General features: G+C 35.5%; 1 protein-coding gene across 3 annotated transcripts in view; it reads right to left on the bottom strand.

Moving 5' to 3' along the window:
* LOC137028877 (rab GTPase-activating protein 1) overlaps positions 1-20,014 on the bottom strand; it is a 108,734-nt gene that overhangs the window by 54,855 nt on the left and 33,865 nt on the right. For all 3 annotated transcript variants that reach the window (XM_067398208.1, XM_067398209.1, XM_067398210.1), the window contains 5 exons: positions 17,344-17,446; positions 14,667-14,836; positions 14,239-14,401; positions 13,743-13,836; positions 7,298-7,448 (listed from right to left, as the gene is read on the bottom strand). In XM_067398208.1, coding sequence (XP_067254309.1) covers positions 7,298-7,448; positions 13,743-13,836; positions 14,239-14,401; positions 14,667-14,836; positions 17,344-17,446 — 681 coding nt within the window. The remainder of the gene's footprint in view (positions 1-7,297; positions 7,449-13,742; positions 13,837-14,238; positions 14,402-14,666; positions 14,837-17,343; positions 17,447-20,014) is intronic.

Genomic DNA, 20,014 nt, shown 5'->3' with positions numbered 1-20,014 from the left:
TGTGTGTGTGTGTGTGTGTGTGTGTGTGTGTGTGTGTGTGTGTGTGTATGATATATGATATAATATAATATAAAATAATATAATATAATATAATATAATATAATATAATATAATATAATATAATATAATATAATATAATATAATATAATATAATATAATATAATATAATATAATATAATATAATAGTTAAATTAGCCATTTGGAAAATAATATAAAATAATATAATATAATATAATATAATATAATATAATATAATATAATATAATATAATATAATATAATATAATATTATATAATATTATATAATAATATAATATTATATAATATTGTATTATATTATATCATATTTTCCAAATGCCTAATTTAACAATTTCATACCCAACCAACTGTTAAATAAGTATATAAATGTCACATTGTAACAGCATTGTTACTGTACCTGTCATGGCAGCCATAACTCCCATGGCAACAAGTGTAAATAAATGAAAAGTTGTTGGGGTTAGAAAGAATGGCAGTACTTGAGTAATACATGGAAAAGGTGAAGGCACTAAGTAAAACTAAATCAAACTTGTCATCACCCAAGCCCTGGTGTTAAGACGTGTCATGTATTTATGACCCAGCCCTGGTGAAAATCAACACTCGTCTTAATCCAGCCATTTGGCCCTAATGTATCAGAGGGAGGCCTGTCTCTCAAAACACTGGAAATTCTATATTTCTTACTAAAATGTTTATTGGAAGCAGAGACAGACTGTTTCATCAATGTCACTTTGCTGCTTAACTTGCCGTAAGCTTAAACTATAAAGCAGCCTGCCAGTTCCGTGATAACAACTCAAAATAGAAATGTGGGCCCGTTCAATGCCTCCATTGAATTAAACACAATGGCAAAAGTCTGTGAGCATGGCTATTCTTTGTGTGACGCTTTTAAGAAATGAATCACCATGGTTCCCAGGCATCAACCACAAACGCACACATACAAAGCAAAGCATAAGGAACATAGGAAGCATTTGTTGTGTTAAAAAAGAATTCAGAATTTGCCTGGTTCAACATCTGTCATTATTGAAAAAAATATCACCGTCAGCTGTAGCTTCTAAATTGGCTGTAAGGTTAAGAAAACTATCATTAATTACTAATTATGCAATGTGAGAGGAACGTGTGGCTTGCGGTTTAGCTTTCACTCAAACCCTATGAGGGATCGTTTTAGTCTTCTTCTATCAGAGTGCAGAGCCCTAGTAGGGCAGACGGTGAAAAGTGCAGGACTGTGATAACTAGCTGAGTGGAAACAAGACCTTTCATCAAGGCCTCACTATAAAGGCTGTCTGTGATTCAGCTTAGCGAAGGCTGCAGCCAGGTCTGTTCTCTTATAATAGAGCATGTGTAAGGAAATGTAACAAGTAAGGAATAATTGACTCCGGGCTGTTGAATTCTTAGAAAATAATGCTTCGCGTCGTGCCCGTTACACCTCGGGTGTGCATTATTTTCCAAGAATTCAACAGCCCGGAGTCAATTATTCCACTTATACTATGGTTACCACACCTCAAGACACTGTTCCGATGTTGTATTTCAAGACATTTGTCAGGTTTTTGTATATATACGTATATAATAACTGATACAGTTATTAACGCAGTTAGAGAGAGGATAAGCATATTAGCCTAACCTGCGTCTGTGAGTCTCTCACTGCAGCAGTGTCTCTACTAATAGCGAAACTGCAATTTTATCTACCTCAAGAACCGTACTTAGTAGTTATTATCTCGCTGGTGAGAAATGTCATGTATCTTTTAAGTTGCTAAACTATTTTACTGATAAATTCGTCAGAACAGTGCTGACAAAACATTTCTGTGCGAGTGTGTGTCCATACTATACAGTACGGGAGTAAGTTTGAACGCATTTTGTGGCAAAAAACATGACAATAATTTGTCGTTTTCATTCTATTGTTAATTTATTTGCTTGGTCGGTGTCGTTGTGGGTTTTGTTTAATTTGCGGTTATAGGCTGTAGGACCTAAATAACAAATCATTTGGCGAAGTGATATGGAACTGCTATGCGGTCAAGACCTGCCTAGAACTACTTTAGCCGTAAGGTTCCCTGAAAATAATTGCACACCTTATAACGTTGGTCAACCAATCAGATTCGAGTATTCAACAGCCCCGTAGTATAATACTAAAATATTACAGTGCATGTAAAATAGTGTAACTACAATAGTAGTACACAATAAATGATACAATTTAAACTTCTTTTTTTTTAAATATTGCTTTATTGTTCAATTAATATTATTAAAGTAAGTTTTCTGTTTTCTGAAGGTGAGATTAAAGAGATTACATTTATTTATTTTTATTATTTATTTATTTTTGGACAAAGAAAGAAATGGACCAGTTTTGAGCATGATAATGTCACCAGTCCAGAGTTACATGCTCTTCTAGACAGATGGGAAAAGTTTTAGGATAGGCTACACTACCCTTAAATGGCACAATGAATATCAAATTCAGATTATTTCTAGGAAGCTGGTGAGGTATTCTAAGTAAAGTACTCTTCACTTAATTGGTGCCACACTGTTGGATTTGACTATCCAGAAAACTCCAGGCCATCCCTTTTACAAGTGTTTTTTCCTAACTCATGAACAAAGAAATCTTTGAGAATTCACAGTATTCATTCAACTCCATGTGTCGCAAGAACTGGCAAAACTTGCTCTTGTCATGACCAATTCTTTTTAAACACGAATGATAACTCTGGATCACTACATAAACATGTGCAGGTCTTCAGCATTGGCAGTGTTGGGCTCAGGAAATTTTCATGGATATTATTTACTGTTACGCCATACTGTCCTATTTTCATGTAATGAAACTTTGTGTACAAGACATACAAAGCTTAAGCCATAATGGTGACGAATAGCGGAAAAGGAACGAGTTGAAGTTTTGGATGAGTTTCCTTCTTTAGAAGGCCTTTAGCAATACAAATGTGGGTTTGTTTAGTTCATATACAAGCCTTCTGCACATATACAAGCCTATATGTGCAGAAGCTACTCAGCATGGTTGTTGTCCTAACATACACTCAGTGTGTACATCAAGTTTATTTGGACTTTAGGGTGGGTGGGAGAGAGGAACATCTTGTAGCCACCTGGGACCTCAGTGCTGCGGGATGTTTTCTTTACATAATGACAGCTGACATGGCTATGCCCAGTGAAATCACTGTATGTATATTGTGCATGAGCTGTGTATGTGTGCGCCTGTGCACCTGTGTGTGCGTTTTCATGTTTTATGAGGACACAAATTTGTATTTGTATTACACTGGTATTACAACGTAAATATGTTTTATGAGGACATTTCATGAAACCTCATATTTAAAAGCTTTAAAAACATACTAAACAATGTTTTATTAAAAATTTAAAAATGCAGAATGTTTTCCGTGATGAATAGGTTTAGGTGTAGGGGTAGTGTAGGGGGACAGAATATACAGTTTGTACAGTATAAAAACCATTGTCCTCACTTTGATAGCAAAACAAGTGTGTGTGTGTTATATTTAGTAAATCGTGGATTTTACAGAAGTACATGGATTTCTGGGAAAGAATCACTGCCATTTTCTAAATACTTCTGATAGTAAATTTTCCACATAACCTTTTCCATTTTACCATTTGTATTGCTTTGATTTGAATTGCTTTGAAAGTCGCCTCGCTCATTCCGCTTCAAATCACCATCTCTCACTGAAAAAGCATGATGTCGCATCTGTCATTACAAATCACTGGCAGTGTGAATGTCCCTTGACTTCTCCAGTGGGTGAAGTTCAACCCTTTTCTAGTCACATAGGATAAAGGAAGCCATAATGAAAATTGTGAAGTGCAGTCAAAAGCAAGGCTTAAACAGGCACAACCAGCTTTCACATTAGAGACAAATCACATTAAGGCACAAATGGGACAGGCTACAGGCTCACAGATTTCTGAGAATAGTGCTCTTCAATGTTGTTTGGGAAAAGGCCAAAACTTCAGCACAGTAAAAGCTCCTGTTTTCATGAAAATAACCAAACCACTGTAAGGCACCTAGGGGACATGGTGAAATGATTGACAAGATACAGTAAATTGACATGCTTCCCTCGGGATAAAACATGAACCAACTAAGTTGACATGCATAATGCTAAACGGGAAGCTATAGTGAATACATGATGCTGCTGCTGGTTTATTTAGGTAATGTAAAGTAAATCATGTACAGAATCCCCGACACCAAGTTACACAACTGAAAGTTCATAACACATTAGACTTATTATAAATCATTTTTAAGTCTACTATTTACATGGATTCCAATCAATAAATGCAAAGAAATTCACACCTTTACACTAGTTTTGGATGTGAAGACACCTTACATTGCATTTACATGTCAAGGCTCTGAATTAGGGATGTCAATACACAAATTCCCATGATCGATTATCATTTAAATTAATCGATTAATTGTTAACCTTAATACTGCAAGATGCATCTACTACAGTAGCATATAATCACTAGTATGACCAGATGTGCAAATGGCACTCAAAACGGCAGCTTTCTCGCTCGAATGAAAAGGTTTTTTAGTCTAAATAAACGTTAATACATTAAACATATATTAGGACACGAGTGAAGTACAAAGCTTTGTTTGCAAAAGAAATAATTGGTTAAAAAAGAAATCATATCTATTTTTCAGCATGTCATATGCGGTATAGCATAGCACCGTAGTATAGCATTTCATACATGCCGATAATTCAGTTTTGTCTTTCCTGCAGCTCGACATCTAATATAAATGTCTTGCTCGTGCAGTAGATATAATCCGTTTTTCTGACCATTTACAAACAGTTTAATTTGCTTTGGAATACTTGGAGAAAACATGCAGATATAAGCCATGAGGCTCTGTTCTGCTCATGTCCTAAAGTTGACCATCGTTAAGTTTTATATTAACAATTCAACGATCGTCGAATAATTGTTAGCATCCCTACTCTCTGAATAGACAAAGAGTTATAAGAAAGAAAACAACTCTTTGTACTCGAGTCCTGCTTTCTCATACACATTATTCAGCCATTAGCAATCCAATGCTACTGGTAATCATATAAAATGCTTCAGCCATTACTTGGCTATCGAGCGGCTCTCAGGATCTCTAGGCTGTCTCCATCTGTTAATGCAGAGTACCTCATGATAGAGTGTCATGTGTACTCTCTCCTTACTTGTACAGTGGAGGAGACGCAATTATAGCCTTTTTCCAAGAAACTCTTTTTTGACGTCCAAACCAAATTCTTTGAATATGGAAAGATGGCAATTCATAACGAAATGGATATTTGTTGGTCAGATTAAGCAAAAATATGCACTAATTTAATGCCAAAAACTGAAAAGAATAGTGCAAAAATACTTGACAAGTCTTGTTGGAGCCACAATGGATTGAGGTGTGGTGCTCATTAGTCGAGTTCGAGTCTGGCTTGCAACATGTACTGATTCCATCTAGGGCTGGACGATATGGCCAAAATTTATATCACGATATAATTCTAAATTTCGGTCGATACGATATAATTCCGATATCGATATGAACTATATAATAGCCTCAGAAAAACTGCCAAGAACGGCCACAATGGATGTCTGTACCGCACCGAAACCGTGACCCTAAAAATAGGACTACTGTCAAATAAAAATAAAGAAAATAAGAACAAACAATAAAACTACAAGCAACATCACAAATAAGTACAATAAAGCAAATATTCAAATAAAATAAACAGTGCTTTTCAGGTTTTTCAGGTATGTAACAGTAGTTTTCAGGTACAGAAAATGGATAAAGTAATCAAATATAAAATAACACTGCATATTATCTTTACTGTATATAAGATGAATCATTATTGAAGTTACAAAAACTATTCAGTCAAGAGCAGTGAGTGATTTCTTTGTTATTTGATTTAACATTAAAAACAGGCAGCAGGAATAGTTTTTTTTTCCCTTTAAGACAACCAGTACATATACTGTTACACATGCGCTGTCTTTCTCGACTGTTATACGTTCACTTAAGACATAACTGACTATGTTTGCTAGGATACTCGACAAGACGGGCATGTTGACATCATTTTTTGTATGAATGTGGCCGTCGAAGCGCAAGACTTGAAAGAGAACTCAGTATTTGCGCACACAAATCTTCTCATAGCGCGTGCGAGTTCTCTCTCTTTCGCGACTTATTCTTGAAGGTTTAAATCAGCAAGGCTCAAATGAGTTTAGTTTAAACACAGATAGCAATGTGTGCTGTTCAGGTCTCACCTGCGTTCGCGCGCTATCAACACCCGGGTGATGACGGCGTAAATGACTGGACATGAAAGCACACGGTACTAACGTTAGCTGTTTACAGTTTACAAAGAGTGACTGTTTTGTCCACGCTTTTTGATTATCGTCGTTTTGCGCATCCATCGACTGAAACATACATTATCTGAACTCTGTCTGTTTTCCACGTTACTATTTTAAACAAACCATATTAACCAATAGATACGCTGATGGCAGCGTGTCTCTGTGGTGTACGTCATCACGCAAATAGCCAATCTTGTTCTGCTCTTTCTAACCGCTAAGTCAATGAGAAATGCTGTAATGTATATCGAAATACCGGAAATGTGTTTAAAAATCATATCACCGTTATCGAAAAGAATTATATCGCGATATATATTGATATTGAATTATTGTCCAGCCCTAATTCCATCCCTATCCTCTCGTTCCAATCATTTCCTGTGCCCTCTGCAGTGCAAACTTGCCTTGAAATTCTTGATCACGTGCATTCCTACTGAATTTTGCCATGAAAATTGATCGCACATTTAGGTCTATATTCTGGTTCAGCATTTATTCTGAAAAAGACATTGCTACTGCAATATTTCTGTAAATGTAATCAAAATATTGTGAATAAACAAAGAAATGTGCATTCTTTTACTGGTAACATCTTCTAAAAATACTGGTAATGCTCTTGCCATTTATTACAATGTACTTTAGTAATTTCTGACAGTAATTTAATAATCCCATTTATTCTCAAACAAAAAAACAAAACAAAAGTCCAACAGCTTAGAAAAGTACTAGCACATCTTTCTTCAACAAGCCATTTTTAGGTACCACTCATGTCTACAGCATAATTGGTTCATGGCAAACATTTAAGGCCTACTCAAGGAAAAATAATTTGGATGAATTATTCATTAAGATAGTCGATCAAAACTTCTGATCCAACCAAACAAACATACTGATAATGGAGACGATGCATTAGAGTCAGTCCTTTGCTTTGCTTTATTTGATGAAATGTGCCTCTGGTGCAATGAAATGGAGGATGGAAATTGTATGCCTACCTTAGTGATAAGTATACGGTACTCCTCCACCAGATGGTCATTGTTATGACATCCGGCCAGTAGCTGCCACACCTCCCCTCTCAAGGCCTCCGGGACACCACTGCGGACCAGCGCCGGCAGCTGTTTGGGTCGCACGGCCAAGTTCAGATGCCTGATGAAACATTACAAAACCAACAGTGACTCATGGTTACAAATTAATTACAACACTTAAATCCAAGACAGTCCATGTTGTGTCTGCACAGTGAAACAGTTAGAGTATTTTTTATGTTGTGAATTTGTAAGTTTATATTAGCACACAATGTGATCTGTATTCTTCCTACTTTTTACTTAAGGTGGGGTGGCATTTACCATCAGGTGAAATCTCAGGTGAAATCTAGTTATTTCAATAGGAATACATGTGATCTTAAATTTCACACAAGGGCAAAAGATTTCCCCACTAAGATTTTTGATATACTCACAGTGAAGTCCTTTTTCATTCTTTGCTTAGAAGTAAAAAGAAGTTGGAAATAACTTTACGGCGATATACTGTTAAAGGATTAGTCCACTTTCAAATAAAATTTTCCTAATAATTTACTCACCCCCATGCCATCCAAGATGTTCATGTTTTTCTTTCTTCAGTTGAAAATAAATTGATGAAAACATTCCAGGATTTTTCTCCTTATAGTGGACTTCAATGGACTCCAATGTTCAAGGTCAAAATTACAGTTTCAGTGCTGCTTCAAAGGACTTTAAACGATACCTAGAGGTTATCTAGCGAAACGATTGGTCATTTTCAAAAAAAAAAAAAAGTATTCTTCAAAAAGCTTACGCTGCATGTCCTACGCCTAGGGAAGGCGTAGGACATACAGCGTAAGCTTTTTGAAGAATAATTTTTTTTTTTTTTTTTTTTTTTTTAGAAAATGACCAAAGTATTCTTCAAAAAGCTTACGCTGTATGTCCTACGCCTTCCCTAGGCGTAGGACATGCAGCGTAAGCTTTTTGAAGAATACTTTTTTTTTTTTTTGAAAATGACCAATCGGAAGGTGGAATGCCGAAGCACTTGCAAGGCGATCATTTGTGTTTATGAAGCATATATATTTGTATTTTTTTTTAAATGACCGATCATTTCGCTAGATAAGACCCTTATTCCTCGTCTGGTATCGTATAAAAGCAGCAACCTTTGAAGCAGCATTGAAACTGAAATTTTAACCTTCAACAGTGGGGTCCATTGAAGTCCACTATAAGGAGAAAAATCCTGGAATGTTTTCATTTATTTTCGACTGAAGAAAGAAGGACATTGACATCTTGGATGACATGAGGGTGAGTACATTATCAGGAAATTTTTATTTGAAAGTGGACTAATCCTTTAATGAACATTCAGACGCCGTCCACGCTGCTATAAAATACATTGGGGTCCAAAACAACATTTTCATGTACGGTGACCCATATATACTGTGCAAGAAAACTATTAAGCATAAAATAATGATACTCACTCTGCCACACAGACAGAAGTGACATTCTGGTGTTTAATTTATTCCATAGGACCTACTACTAAAGTCATGTTTATATATGACAATGTTAACCTGCCAGAGGCACAATCTCTAAATGTGGTCTGCACATTTACCAGCATTTATTTGATTATGGAATGTCTTAAACGTTGCTGGTGCCCATTTTCCTCACTGATTAAAAGGAAAGTGCATATTTCCACTGTGTTGTAGTGTGCACAAACCTTCCCTCAGGGATTTTTACCACTGATATTACTCTGCCAATCACTCAAAACTGACAAACTCAATTGGGATTATAACCGCAACCTGTTTCCTCCAATAAGAAGAACTTTGATCAGTGCAACACGCTGTTTTTTATAACATGACATTATGCTGTCATATGCGTGAGACACATGTTGTGCAAATACAAAGTCAGTAGAATCTTTTTGTTGTTGTTGTAGTTGGAAATTGCAAATGTGCCCCTTAAACCAAATGCTATTGAACCAGGAAGCACTGACATCAAGGGCCAGCTCTGTAGTCACTAATTTGACATATTCATCTAAAACAAAGTGATTTTATTCACAAATGTCATGTATGTGAATCATTTAATATGAATTTTATGTATTTAAATAACTTGGCCAACTTGTGATGTCATAAAGATGACAAACTTTTTGATGTACCAAGTTTGATGAAAGGAATCTGTACATTTTCATGCATAATGAGCCATTTATACAGTGTGAGAAAACTGCTAATCAGATTTCAAAAGTTTGGAGGTTTTTTAAATGTTTTTGTAAGTTGTCTCGTACACTCACCAAACCTAATAACATTTCAAAATATCATTTAAAATGTAATTAATTTTCATGATACTATTAGCAGCCATTATGCCAGTCTTCAATGTAACATGATCCATATTTTTTCAGAATTTCTTGATGAATATGAAGTTCAAAAGAACAGCATTTAAAAAAAAAAGTAACATTATAAATATCTTTACTGTCACTTTTGATCAATTGAATGCATCCTTGCTGAATAAAAGTATTAATTTCATTAAAAAAACAGTAAAGTAAATGTTGTTTCTACAATTACATATTTGTTGTTTTTTGATACTGTCACTGTAAGTAAAATAATGCAATTCAAAGCAAATATTACAATTTTATCTTTATATTCTATATACTGAAACTAGATGCATAAACCTGAATAAAAATATATTTATAATATATAAATATATATAATTATAAATTAATATAAATACTAATATATATGTAACAATATATTGTACCAAAACAGCTTTCTTTTTCAGTAAATATATATATATATATATATATATATATATATATATATATATATTTAAATAAATAAATATATATATTCAGTGTAATGAAGAGTTCGCAAAGAAGCTTTTGTTAAAAGATGAAGCAGTCAAACTGTATTGAATGTGACGCTGCTACATCACAAACTGATTTTAAATTATTTCAAAATTTGTGAATTATTTCAAAATAATTAGTCTGTAAATGACATTTCATATGGATGTTTTCAAAACACTTACTTGCGTGCATATAAAGTGGGTACGGAAAGTATTCAGACCCCCTTAAATTTTTCACTCTTTGTCATATTGCAGCAATTTGCTAAAATCATTTAAGTTCATTTTTTTTCCTCATTAATGTACACACAGCACCCCATATTGACAGAAAAACACAGAATTGTTGACATTTTTGCAGATTTATTAAAAAAGAAAAACTGAAATATCACATGGTCCTAAGTATTCAGACCCTTTGCTCAGTATTTGGTAGAAGCACCCTTTTGATCTAATACAGACATGAGTCTTTTTGGGAAAGATGCAACAAATTTTTTACACCTGGATTTGGCGATCCTCTGCCATTCCTCCTTGCAGATCCTCTCCAGTTCTGTCAGGTTGGATGGTAAACGTCCTGACTCTGTCAGGTCTCTCCAGAGATGCTCAATTGGGTTTAAGTCAGGGCTCTGACTGGGCCATTCAAGAACAGTCACGGAGTTGTTGTGAAGCCACTCCTTCGTTATTTTATCTATGTGCTTAGGGTCATTGTCTTGTTGGAAGGTAAACCTTCGGCCCAGTCTGAGGTCCTGAGCACTCTGGAGAAGGTTTTCGTCCAGGATATCCCTGTACTTGGCCGCATTCATCTTTACCTCGATTGCAACCAGTCGTCCTGTCCCTGCAGCTGAAAAACACCCCCACAGCATGATGCTGCCACCACCATGCTTCACTGTTGGGACTGTATTGGACAGGTGATGCGCAGTGCCTGGTTTTCTCCACACATACCGCTTAGAATTAAGGCCAAAAAGTTCTATCTTGGTCTCATCAGACCAGAGAATCTTATTTCTCACCATCTTGGAGTTCTTCAGGTGTTTTTTACCAAACTCCATGCAGGCTTTCAAGTGTCTTGCACTCAGGAGAGGCTTCTTTTGGGCCACTCTGCCATAAAGCCCTGATTGGTGGAGGGCTGCAGTGATGGTTGACTTTCTACAACTTTCTCTCATCTCCCGACTGCATCTCTGGAGCTCAGCCACAGTGATCTTTGGGTTCTTCTTTACCTCTCTCACCAAGGCTCTTCTCCCCCGATAGCTCAGTTTGGCCAGACGGCCAGCTCTAGGAAGGGTTCTGGTCGTCCCAAACGTCTTCCATTTAAGGATTATGGATGCCACTGTGCTCTTAGGAACCTTAAGTGCAGCAGAATTTTTTTTGTAACCTTGGCCAGATCTGTGCCTTGCCACAATTCTGTTTCTGAGCTCTTCAGGCAGTTCCTTTGACCTCATGATTCTCATTTGCTCTGACATGCACTGTGAGCTGTAAGGTCTTATATAGACAGGTGTGTGGCTTTCCTAATCAAGTCCAATCAGTATATTCAAACACAGCTAGACTCAAATGAAGGTGTAAAACCATCTCAAGGATGATCAGAAGAAATGGACAGCCCCTGAATTAAATATATGAGTGTCACAGCAAAGGGTCTGAATACTTAGGACCATGTGATATTTCAGTTTTTCTTTTTTAATAAATCTGCAAAAATGTCAACAATTCTGTGTTTTTCTGTCAATATGGGGTGCTGTGTGTACATTAATGAGGGGAAAAAAATTAACTTAAATGATTTTAGCAAATGGCTGCAATATAACAAAGAGTGAAAAATTTAAGGGGATCTGAATACTTTCCGTACCCACTGTGTATGTATATATATATATATGTGTGTGTATATATTTTTTTTGCAAACAACCGTATTAACATTATACATCATAAATGAACCTCAAGGAACATATTAAAATAATTTAAAAATCCATGTCATGACCCCTTTAACAATAGTATGACTGTAAATCTCAGCTTCCAAATAAGGAAAGCCAAGGGCTTAAAGAAGAGAAAAATTAGGGACTAGATGCAGATGTGAGCACAACACACACAAAGACACAGCTGTGTTCTTCAGGGTGCAGAGACAGTCGCAAGCCTGTAATTAAATTCCTGGGATTTTTAATTGAATTCATCTCGAGGTTTTGATTAACAACAATAAGAGTAATGGGAGCGGGAAATAATCTTAATAAGACCCTTATCTGTATTTGACCATTTCCCTCATCCCCCAGTCTCTCTAGCCGTCTCTTCTATTGCTCCACATTAAAATATCTCTCTCATTTCCCTCCCATGAATGAGTTCTTAAATTAGAAATGGGGGGTGTGTGTGTGTGTGTGTGTGTGTGTGTGTGTGTGTGTGTGTGTGTGTGTGTGTGTGTGTGTGTGTGTGTGTGTGTGTGTGTGTGTGAGCGCACACATGTAGAGCTATTTTTCAGTTGGAGACAGAAAAAAAATATTGTGTGGGACGGGAACACTTGATTTTTGGCCTGTTTTATAGCACTTCTCTGCATAGAAGGCATACGGCAGTAGTTCAACACTGTCAAGAAGAAAGAGGTGGATAAGACAACCTCTAATCTAAATGTGCATATGCTAATGTGCAACAATTAATCTCTACAGGAATCTGTACAAGCTTTGTATCCAACCCACGGCTCTTAAACAATAGTATTGTGGCTCAAAGCATATTTTTTTTCCTGCAAAGAGTTTAATAAAATTATACATGCAGCTTGGCAGGGTCTAAATTGAACACCTTACAAAAAGCAAGTCAATAAAAATAGATTTACTACTTTTTGAAGGTTTTTTTAAAAGGTTTTTTTTTTTTCAAAAGGGGGAGGGGGAATAATATTTTTATTCAGCAATGATGCATTAAATTGATCAAAAGTGAGAGTAAAGACATTTATAATGTTTCAAAAGATTTCTATTTTAAATAATGCTGTAAAGAGAGACAACTGTTTTCAACATTGATAATAATAGTAAATGTTTCTTGAGCATCAAATCGTCATATTTGAATGATTTCTGAAGGATCATGTGACTGAAGACTGGAGTAATGATGCTGAAAATTCAGCTTTGATCATAGGAATAAATTATAGTTTAAACTAGAACACAGTTACTTTCAATTGTAATAATATTTTATGTTTCTATGTATGAATTCTATTCTGTATCTATTGATGTATTCCTGATCAAATAAATGCAGTCTTGATGAGCAAAAGAGACTTTCAAAAAAATAAAATAAATAAATAAAAATTACCGACCCCCAAACTTTTGAACAGCAGTATACATGTTCCATCATGTGTCTAGCATTTATTAACTTTTGTTAATGTTAGTTATTAAAAATATTCATGTTCATGTTAGTAAACAATTCATTAACTTATGTTAAAAGATACAACTTTGGATCTTAAAAAATGTAATAATAAACTTTTAGATTAACATTAAGATTAATAAATGCTGTAGAAACATTGTTCATGTTACCTAATGTAGTTAAATAATGTTAACAAATGAAACCTTATTGTAAAGGGTTACCAAAATGGTAATATATTTAATAATAACATTACATTTGTCTGTAATTTCTTCACACGTTTCAACCTTGAGCCTTCATTTCCATTTGTTTTCAAAGCACTTACCATTTAGACAGTAAATCTCCCCAAGTTTCCAGAATTTTTTCACCACATTCCTTAGACACGTCTCCAGAGCCACTCAATAACGGCTCATCATTATCTGGGAGGATAGTGGGAGAGAAAAGCCAGAAAGATGTTACTAAAGTTCAGTAAATATCCTTATGTGCTAAAATATATTAGTTTATGTGAAAGTGAAAGGTTATGTGACATGAAGCCAAGTATGGTGTCCCATACTAGGAATTTGTGCTCTGCATTTCACCCATCCAAGTGCACGCACAAACACACAAAGAGTATTGAGCACACACACACACACCCGTGGCGCCTGGGAAGTGATTGGGGGTTAGGTGCCTTGCTCATGGACACCTCAGTTGTAGGTACTGAGACTCTAACCCACGACCTTTGGGTTATAAGTCAGACTCTCTAACCATTAGGCCACAACTGCCCACATGTATATAATGATGTGAATGAGAACAACTCTGAATGACAGCCGAGGGCTGCTCACCTTCCTCCTCATCATCCTCAGGAGGGGATGGCACCATAGAGCCGTGAGACGGCAGGATGCCGGGGCTCGCTGTGGTCTTCCTCCTCTCTCTTTCTGTCTCACTCTCTAGACTCACCACTTCATACAGCGTGTCTGAGTTACTCTTCCTCTCCTTGTTCTCCATCTGACAGCAGAGTGAAGGCATAGTAACACACAAATCTTTTAAAGACTGTCTCCACATGCTCGTTCATACTACGGCCTTGTCTCAAAACCTAGTGAGCACCCAGTCCTTCTAATGTGAAGGCTGGCTCAAATTGTTGCAATCAAAAATGTGACATTTTGGCAAAAACATGAGTTTGTTAGCTTAATTGTATTTAGCTCACTAGGTTTTGAGGCACAAAATTTAGGTTCTCCAGCAAAACAAAGCCCTGATCTGTGCTCGTCCACACCTGTCTGAGTTTGAGATAGAAGGTCTCGGTGTAACTGCGTTTGCTGAAGGGCCAGAAGAGCCTCTCGTTGGGTGAGCACACTCGAACCCGCGTCTCCAGCAGGAACCTCACAGGCTCCTCCACCTCTGTGATCACAAGGTCCACCGCAGTCGTCATGTACATGAACTTATCTGTGTCATACAAGTAAAAGAACAGCACATGGTCATCAAAGCGCACTCATATTAGTTGAGTTTTAGTTGAGCATGATGTCATTCACAATAATTTCTTGAATTCCTGTAAAGTTTGTCTAATAATCCTAATAATAATATTCATTATTATTATTTTTATTATTGCTGTTGTTGTTATAATAATACAATAATAATTAAATTACAAAATAATTATAACAACAAAATGTTCATTATTAAATAAAAAATACATTTTATTTGTACAGCACCTTTATTGCATTAAATGCGGCTCAAAGTACTTCAAATATCAAGAAAAAACAAATTACTAAAATAATAATTATTATTATATTATATATTATTATTTAATTACAGCAACAATAATAAATATTATTATTATTATTATTATTATTATTATTATTAGTAGTAGTAGTAGTAGTAGTAGTAGTAGTAGTAGTATTTTAACAGCAACATTTGACACATCAATGTACAAAAGGTGCCAAAAAAAGTATTTTTATTTATTTATTAATAATAATAATACGTTATAATTTCATCATTAATGATGAGCTGCATTCAATGAATGAAAGGTGCTATTCATTTAATGATAAAAATAATTATGTGTTAATAATTCTAATGTGCTTTTCAAATAAGATGTATATTTCATAAAATAATAATTATTATTAAATATACATTTTATTTGTATAGCACCTTTCACGCATCAAATACAGCTCAAAGTAGGGATGTCCCGATCACGTTTTTTTGCCCTCGAGTCCGAGTCATTTGATTTTGAGTATCTGCCGATACCGAGTCCCGATCCGATACTTAATAGCCTACGTAAAAAAGAATAAAGAAGAGCGAAAAACAGATCCAGGAACAGTGCTTTTCAGGTATCTAACAGTTTTCAAATAGTAATCAAATATAAAATATCACTGCATATTATCTTTACTGTATAAAATAAATAAAGATTAATCATTATTGAAGTTACAAAAACTATTCAGTCAAGAGCAGTGAGTGATTTCTTTGTTATTTGTTGTTTGATTTAACATTAAATACAGGCAGCAGGAATAGTTGTTTTCCCTTTAAGACATGCACGATCCAGTACATATACTGTTCCATATGCGCTGTCTTTCTCGACAAATATACGTTCACTTAAGACATAACCGACTATGTTTGCTAGGATACTCACTAGGACGGGCATGTTGACATAATTTTTGTATGAATGTGGCCGCCGAAGCGCAAGACTTGAAAGAGAACTCAGTTTTTGCGCGCTGACTGGAATAAGCGTGTGCGCGCTTCGGATGAGCGCACACAAATCTTCTCACAGCGCGCGCGAGTTCTCTTTCACGTCTTGTTCTTGAAGGTTTAAATCAGCAAGGCTTAAATGAGTTTTGTCTGTTAAACAAAGACTGCAACGTGTGCTGTTCAGGTCTCACCTGCACTCGCGCGCTATCAACACCCGGGTGATGACGACGTAATGACTGGACATTACCTACAGCAGACGGCACTCGCAGTTAACAGTTTCTACAAAGAGTGGCTGTTTTCTCCACGCTTTCTGATTATTGTTGTTGTAACGTTTTGTGCATCCATCGACTGAAACATACATTATCTGAACTCTGTATGTTTTCCCCGTTGCTATTTTAAACAAACCATATTAACCAATAGATGCGTCATTCGAGATGGACCGCAGTGCACGTGCAAAGTAAGTGGAGAACCGTATGGTTCGATTTTTTACCGAGAACCGTTGCACCCCTAATACATATAAATCCGAGTCCTGATCGGGAGGTAATGTCCGATTCCGATCGAGTCTGAAACCACATGATCGGGCCCGATTTCCGATCACGTGATCGGATCTGGACATCCCTAGCTCAAAGTACTTCAAACCTTAGGAAAAAAGGAACATTTAAAGTGAAAACATTTTAGTATACATGTTTAATATAAATAAGAACATAAGTGTGAAAAGAAGGAGAATAAATAATATTATAAAGTGGATGGTTCCAGCCCTTGATTCTGATTGGTTGAGCCACTTTTATAGTCGTGGTAAATTACTCTACAATCATAAACCTGTATTTTTGTTGTTGTTGTTGTTGCTGTGTGTTTATTTTATGAATAAAATAAATATTAAAACAAATAAGTACATATTCTATTTTAATATTTATATTCTAACCATTTTAGAAAAGCAATAAACCCCATTAAGCTATGGTTTACAGGGAATTTAGAACAGCTAAGGGGGTTTTAACATTCACTATAAACCACAGCTTCACAGGGCTTATTGCTTTATTGTACTATGGTTAACTCCAGTGCTGATCTGATTGGGCAGGCTGCATTACAAATGTGTGTAATTTAAAACAGTTTGAAACCCGTTTCAGTAGGGTCTTTTTGGGGCACAATGGCTAAGTGCAACTTCTCTAGATCACTTATAGTTTAAATGACAATATTCAATTATCAGCATACAAAGACCTCAAACAATGATTTGGAACATAATCCCTTGCAAACTGAGCATGTGTATGGATCAGTACCTTTAGGCGTCTCCTCATTCACAGCCTGAAACTGAGGAGTGTTGGGATTCCAGCTCCCTGTGATGATGTAAGACTTCCCATCAGAACTCTTGCCCATTGATTCCTAACAGATGGGCGGAGGACAGGTGAGGAGATCCAAGACAAAGAGAGGATAAAACAAAAACAAAGGCAAACATTATCATGAATTCAAAGAAACTTCATTTGTAGCTGTAGTTCAGCTCATAATGAATTAAAACAACTGTGGGGGCAGTTCCAGCCAAAATCCTAACTGCTGATTGCTGGCATTGTCTACAGAACTAACACAATGGAGCACTTCCAAGACAACACTTGAAAACATCATCACATGGGCCAAGCAAAAGCCGTTTCAGAACTGAAAAGTGTAGTTGTAGTTACAGGACACATTTGCATTCTGTTTTCTGTTTGTCCCAAACAAATGTTTGGCTAACTGTCTCATGTGTATCCTTGCTTGACTCTAATGCCAGATTACGCAGTCACTGAAGACAAACATTTTTATATATTATATTATATTATATTATATTATATTATATTATATTATATTATATTATATTATATTATATTATATTATATTATATTATATTATATTTTTTTTTATTTTATTTTATTTTATTTTATTTTACATACACACACACACATTTCCACAAAAATGGAAGTTCTGTCATTCATACAATTTTACAAATCCAGAATTCAGTCAATGAAGAATTTGCAGGGAAAAGTCGACAGATTATGTATCCTGATACACTAATTTGGCTGCAGACTTTATTTTTATTTATTTTCATTTTCTTTACTTAGAATAGAGAACCTTAAGTGTATTAGTTATAAAAAAATAAAAAAATAAATCAAATTTGGTCAAATACAAAATTCATTCAAAGCAAGTTTTAAAAGTTTGAAGATCCAGGGCTTAATCAGGTTCTTTATTTTTTAATCAGGTTCTTTATTCTTAATTTTGCCATTTTTAGAAATAATATGTAATCATTTACAGTTTAAAACAGTAAAAGGACATAACCAAAAGTCCACATATGATTATATATTATACAAATAGTTTTGTTTCTTATTTTTGTTATAATTTATGTACATTCAAATGATTTGCTACATTTTCAGTTATTTAGTTAATGTTTATTTTTACATTATTTTAGTGTCCTGTGTGTTATTTGATCTACACTGTGATTCAAATCTAGGATACAATACAATTTATAATGAAGCAATGTTTCTCAACCGGTCAACCGGTGGGTCGTGACCTGAAAATGGATCACAGGATCATTTTCAGTGGGTCGTGGAGTATGTAGTCAAAAGAAACGACAACAACAAAAAACTTTTTTACTCATCAAGACTTTTATTTTGAAATACATGTGTGAAAGCTGTTGACCCTTCTGTCAGATGTCATTTAAAGGTCCTCTAATAAGCGATGTCACGCGTTTTTAGGCCAAAACATTTTTTGTCACATACAGCAAACATCTCCTCACTATCCGCTAGCTGCCTGTCCCCTGAACACACTGTAAAAAAATGCGGTCTCTGTAGTCGCCACAAGCTCCGAAAACGGCAATAAAAACAAACTGGTGCAGCCTGGACCATGAATAATAATAAACATGCTCCAGCCAATAACCGACAAGAATGATTTTAAATGCACGTTCATGACTGTTTCAGGAAGCACGGAGGGGAGGGGGGGAGGAGGAGGATGGAGGGTCTAGCTAGCCTCTGCTTTGTTTGACACTTCGAACGTCAACAGGAAGTTACTCCGCTCAGGATCACTTAGAGAACCTTTAAGTAAAGAGTGCCTGTCAGATGAGTTTTTTTTTTTTTCTTTCAGTCTATATGTCTTTACTACTTTTCTGGACCTTGAATGATGGTAATTACTTTGCTTTCTATGGGGGATTAAAAAAAAACCTTGGATTTCATCAAAAATATCGTAATTTGTGTTCCGAAGATGAACAGAGGTCTTAGGGGTTTGGAACGACATGAAGGTGAGTAATTAATGACATAAATTTCATTTTTGTGTGAACTAACCCTTTAATTAATAAGACATGAAATTACCAAAAAAGTACCAATAAATTACACTACTGGTACATTGTGTGTTATCTAGGAAGGATTTGCATTCAGGTATAATGTTCATTCTATTCATCAGGATCAGTGTCCATGTTTTTTATTAACAATTCATATTAGTATCATTTTTTTTTACCAGTTTCCGTAACCTTAAACCAAAATACCACTTTATTTTCACTTTGTGTTGCTTTCTATGTTTTTGATGACTGTGGTGGCTCATACCAAACTTACTAATTTTATTGTATTAATAAAAACTTGTTTGGGACTGAGCCTTACCTTTATTCATCAGTGTTTTTAAATGTAGGTTTTTTTCATAAACACTTTTTGTTAAAGTGGTTGAGTCTCTTTTCACATCCTGATACCAATCAAGAATAGAAGGTCTAAATATTAAAACGTGCATATATCTTCTGTGGAAGTCTCAGGACCAAAAAAAATGTCTGAATGCAATGATAGGACGTCTTACCTGCCTGTCAACATATGTATCACGTTGTCAGCGCATTCAGTAAGGCTATGCAGAGTTGAAGACAGACAGTCACCGGGCGCCAAAAACAAACAGCAGCCACCTTTTAAAGTTCCTTCTGAACCAAAACGACAAGCTTATGCTGCGTTCACG

This window comes from Chanodichthys erythropterus, chromosome 10 (assembly GCF_024489055.1).
Source record: "Chanodichthys erythropterus isolate Z2021 chromosome 10, ASM2448905v1, whole genome shotgun sequence".
NCBI classification, from domain to species: Eukaryota; Metazoa; Chordata; class Actinopteri; order Cypriniformes; family Xenocyprididae; genus Chanodichthys; species Chanodichthys erythropterus.
The sequence above is the reverse complement of the archived record's forward strand: the minus strand, read 5'-3'. Positions and strand labels throughout refer to the sequence as shown.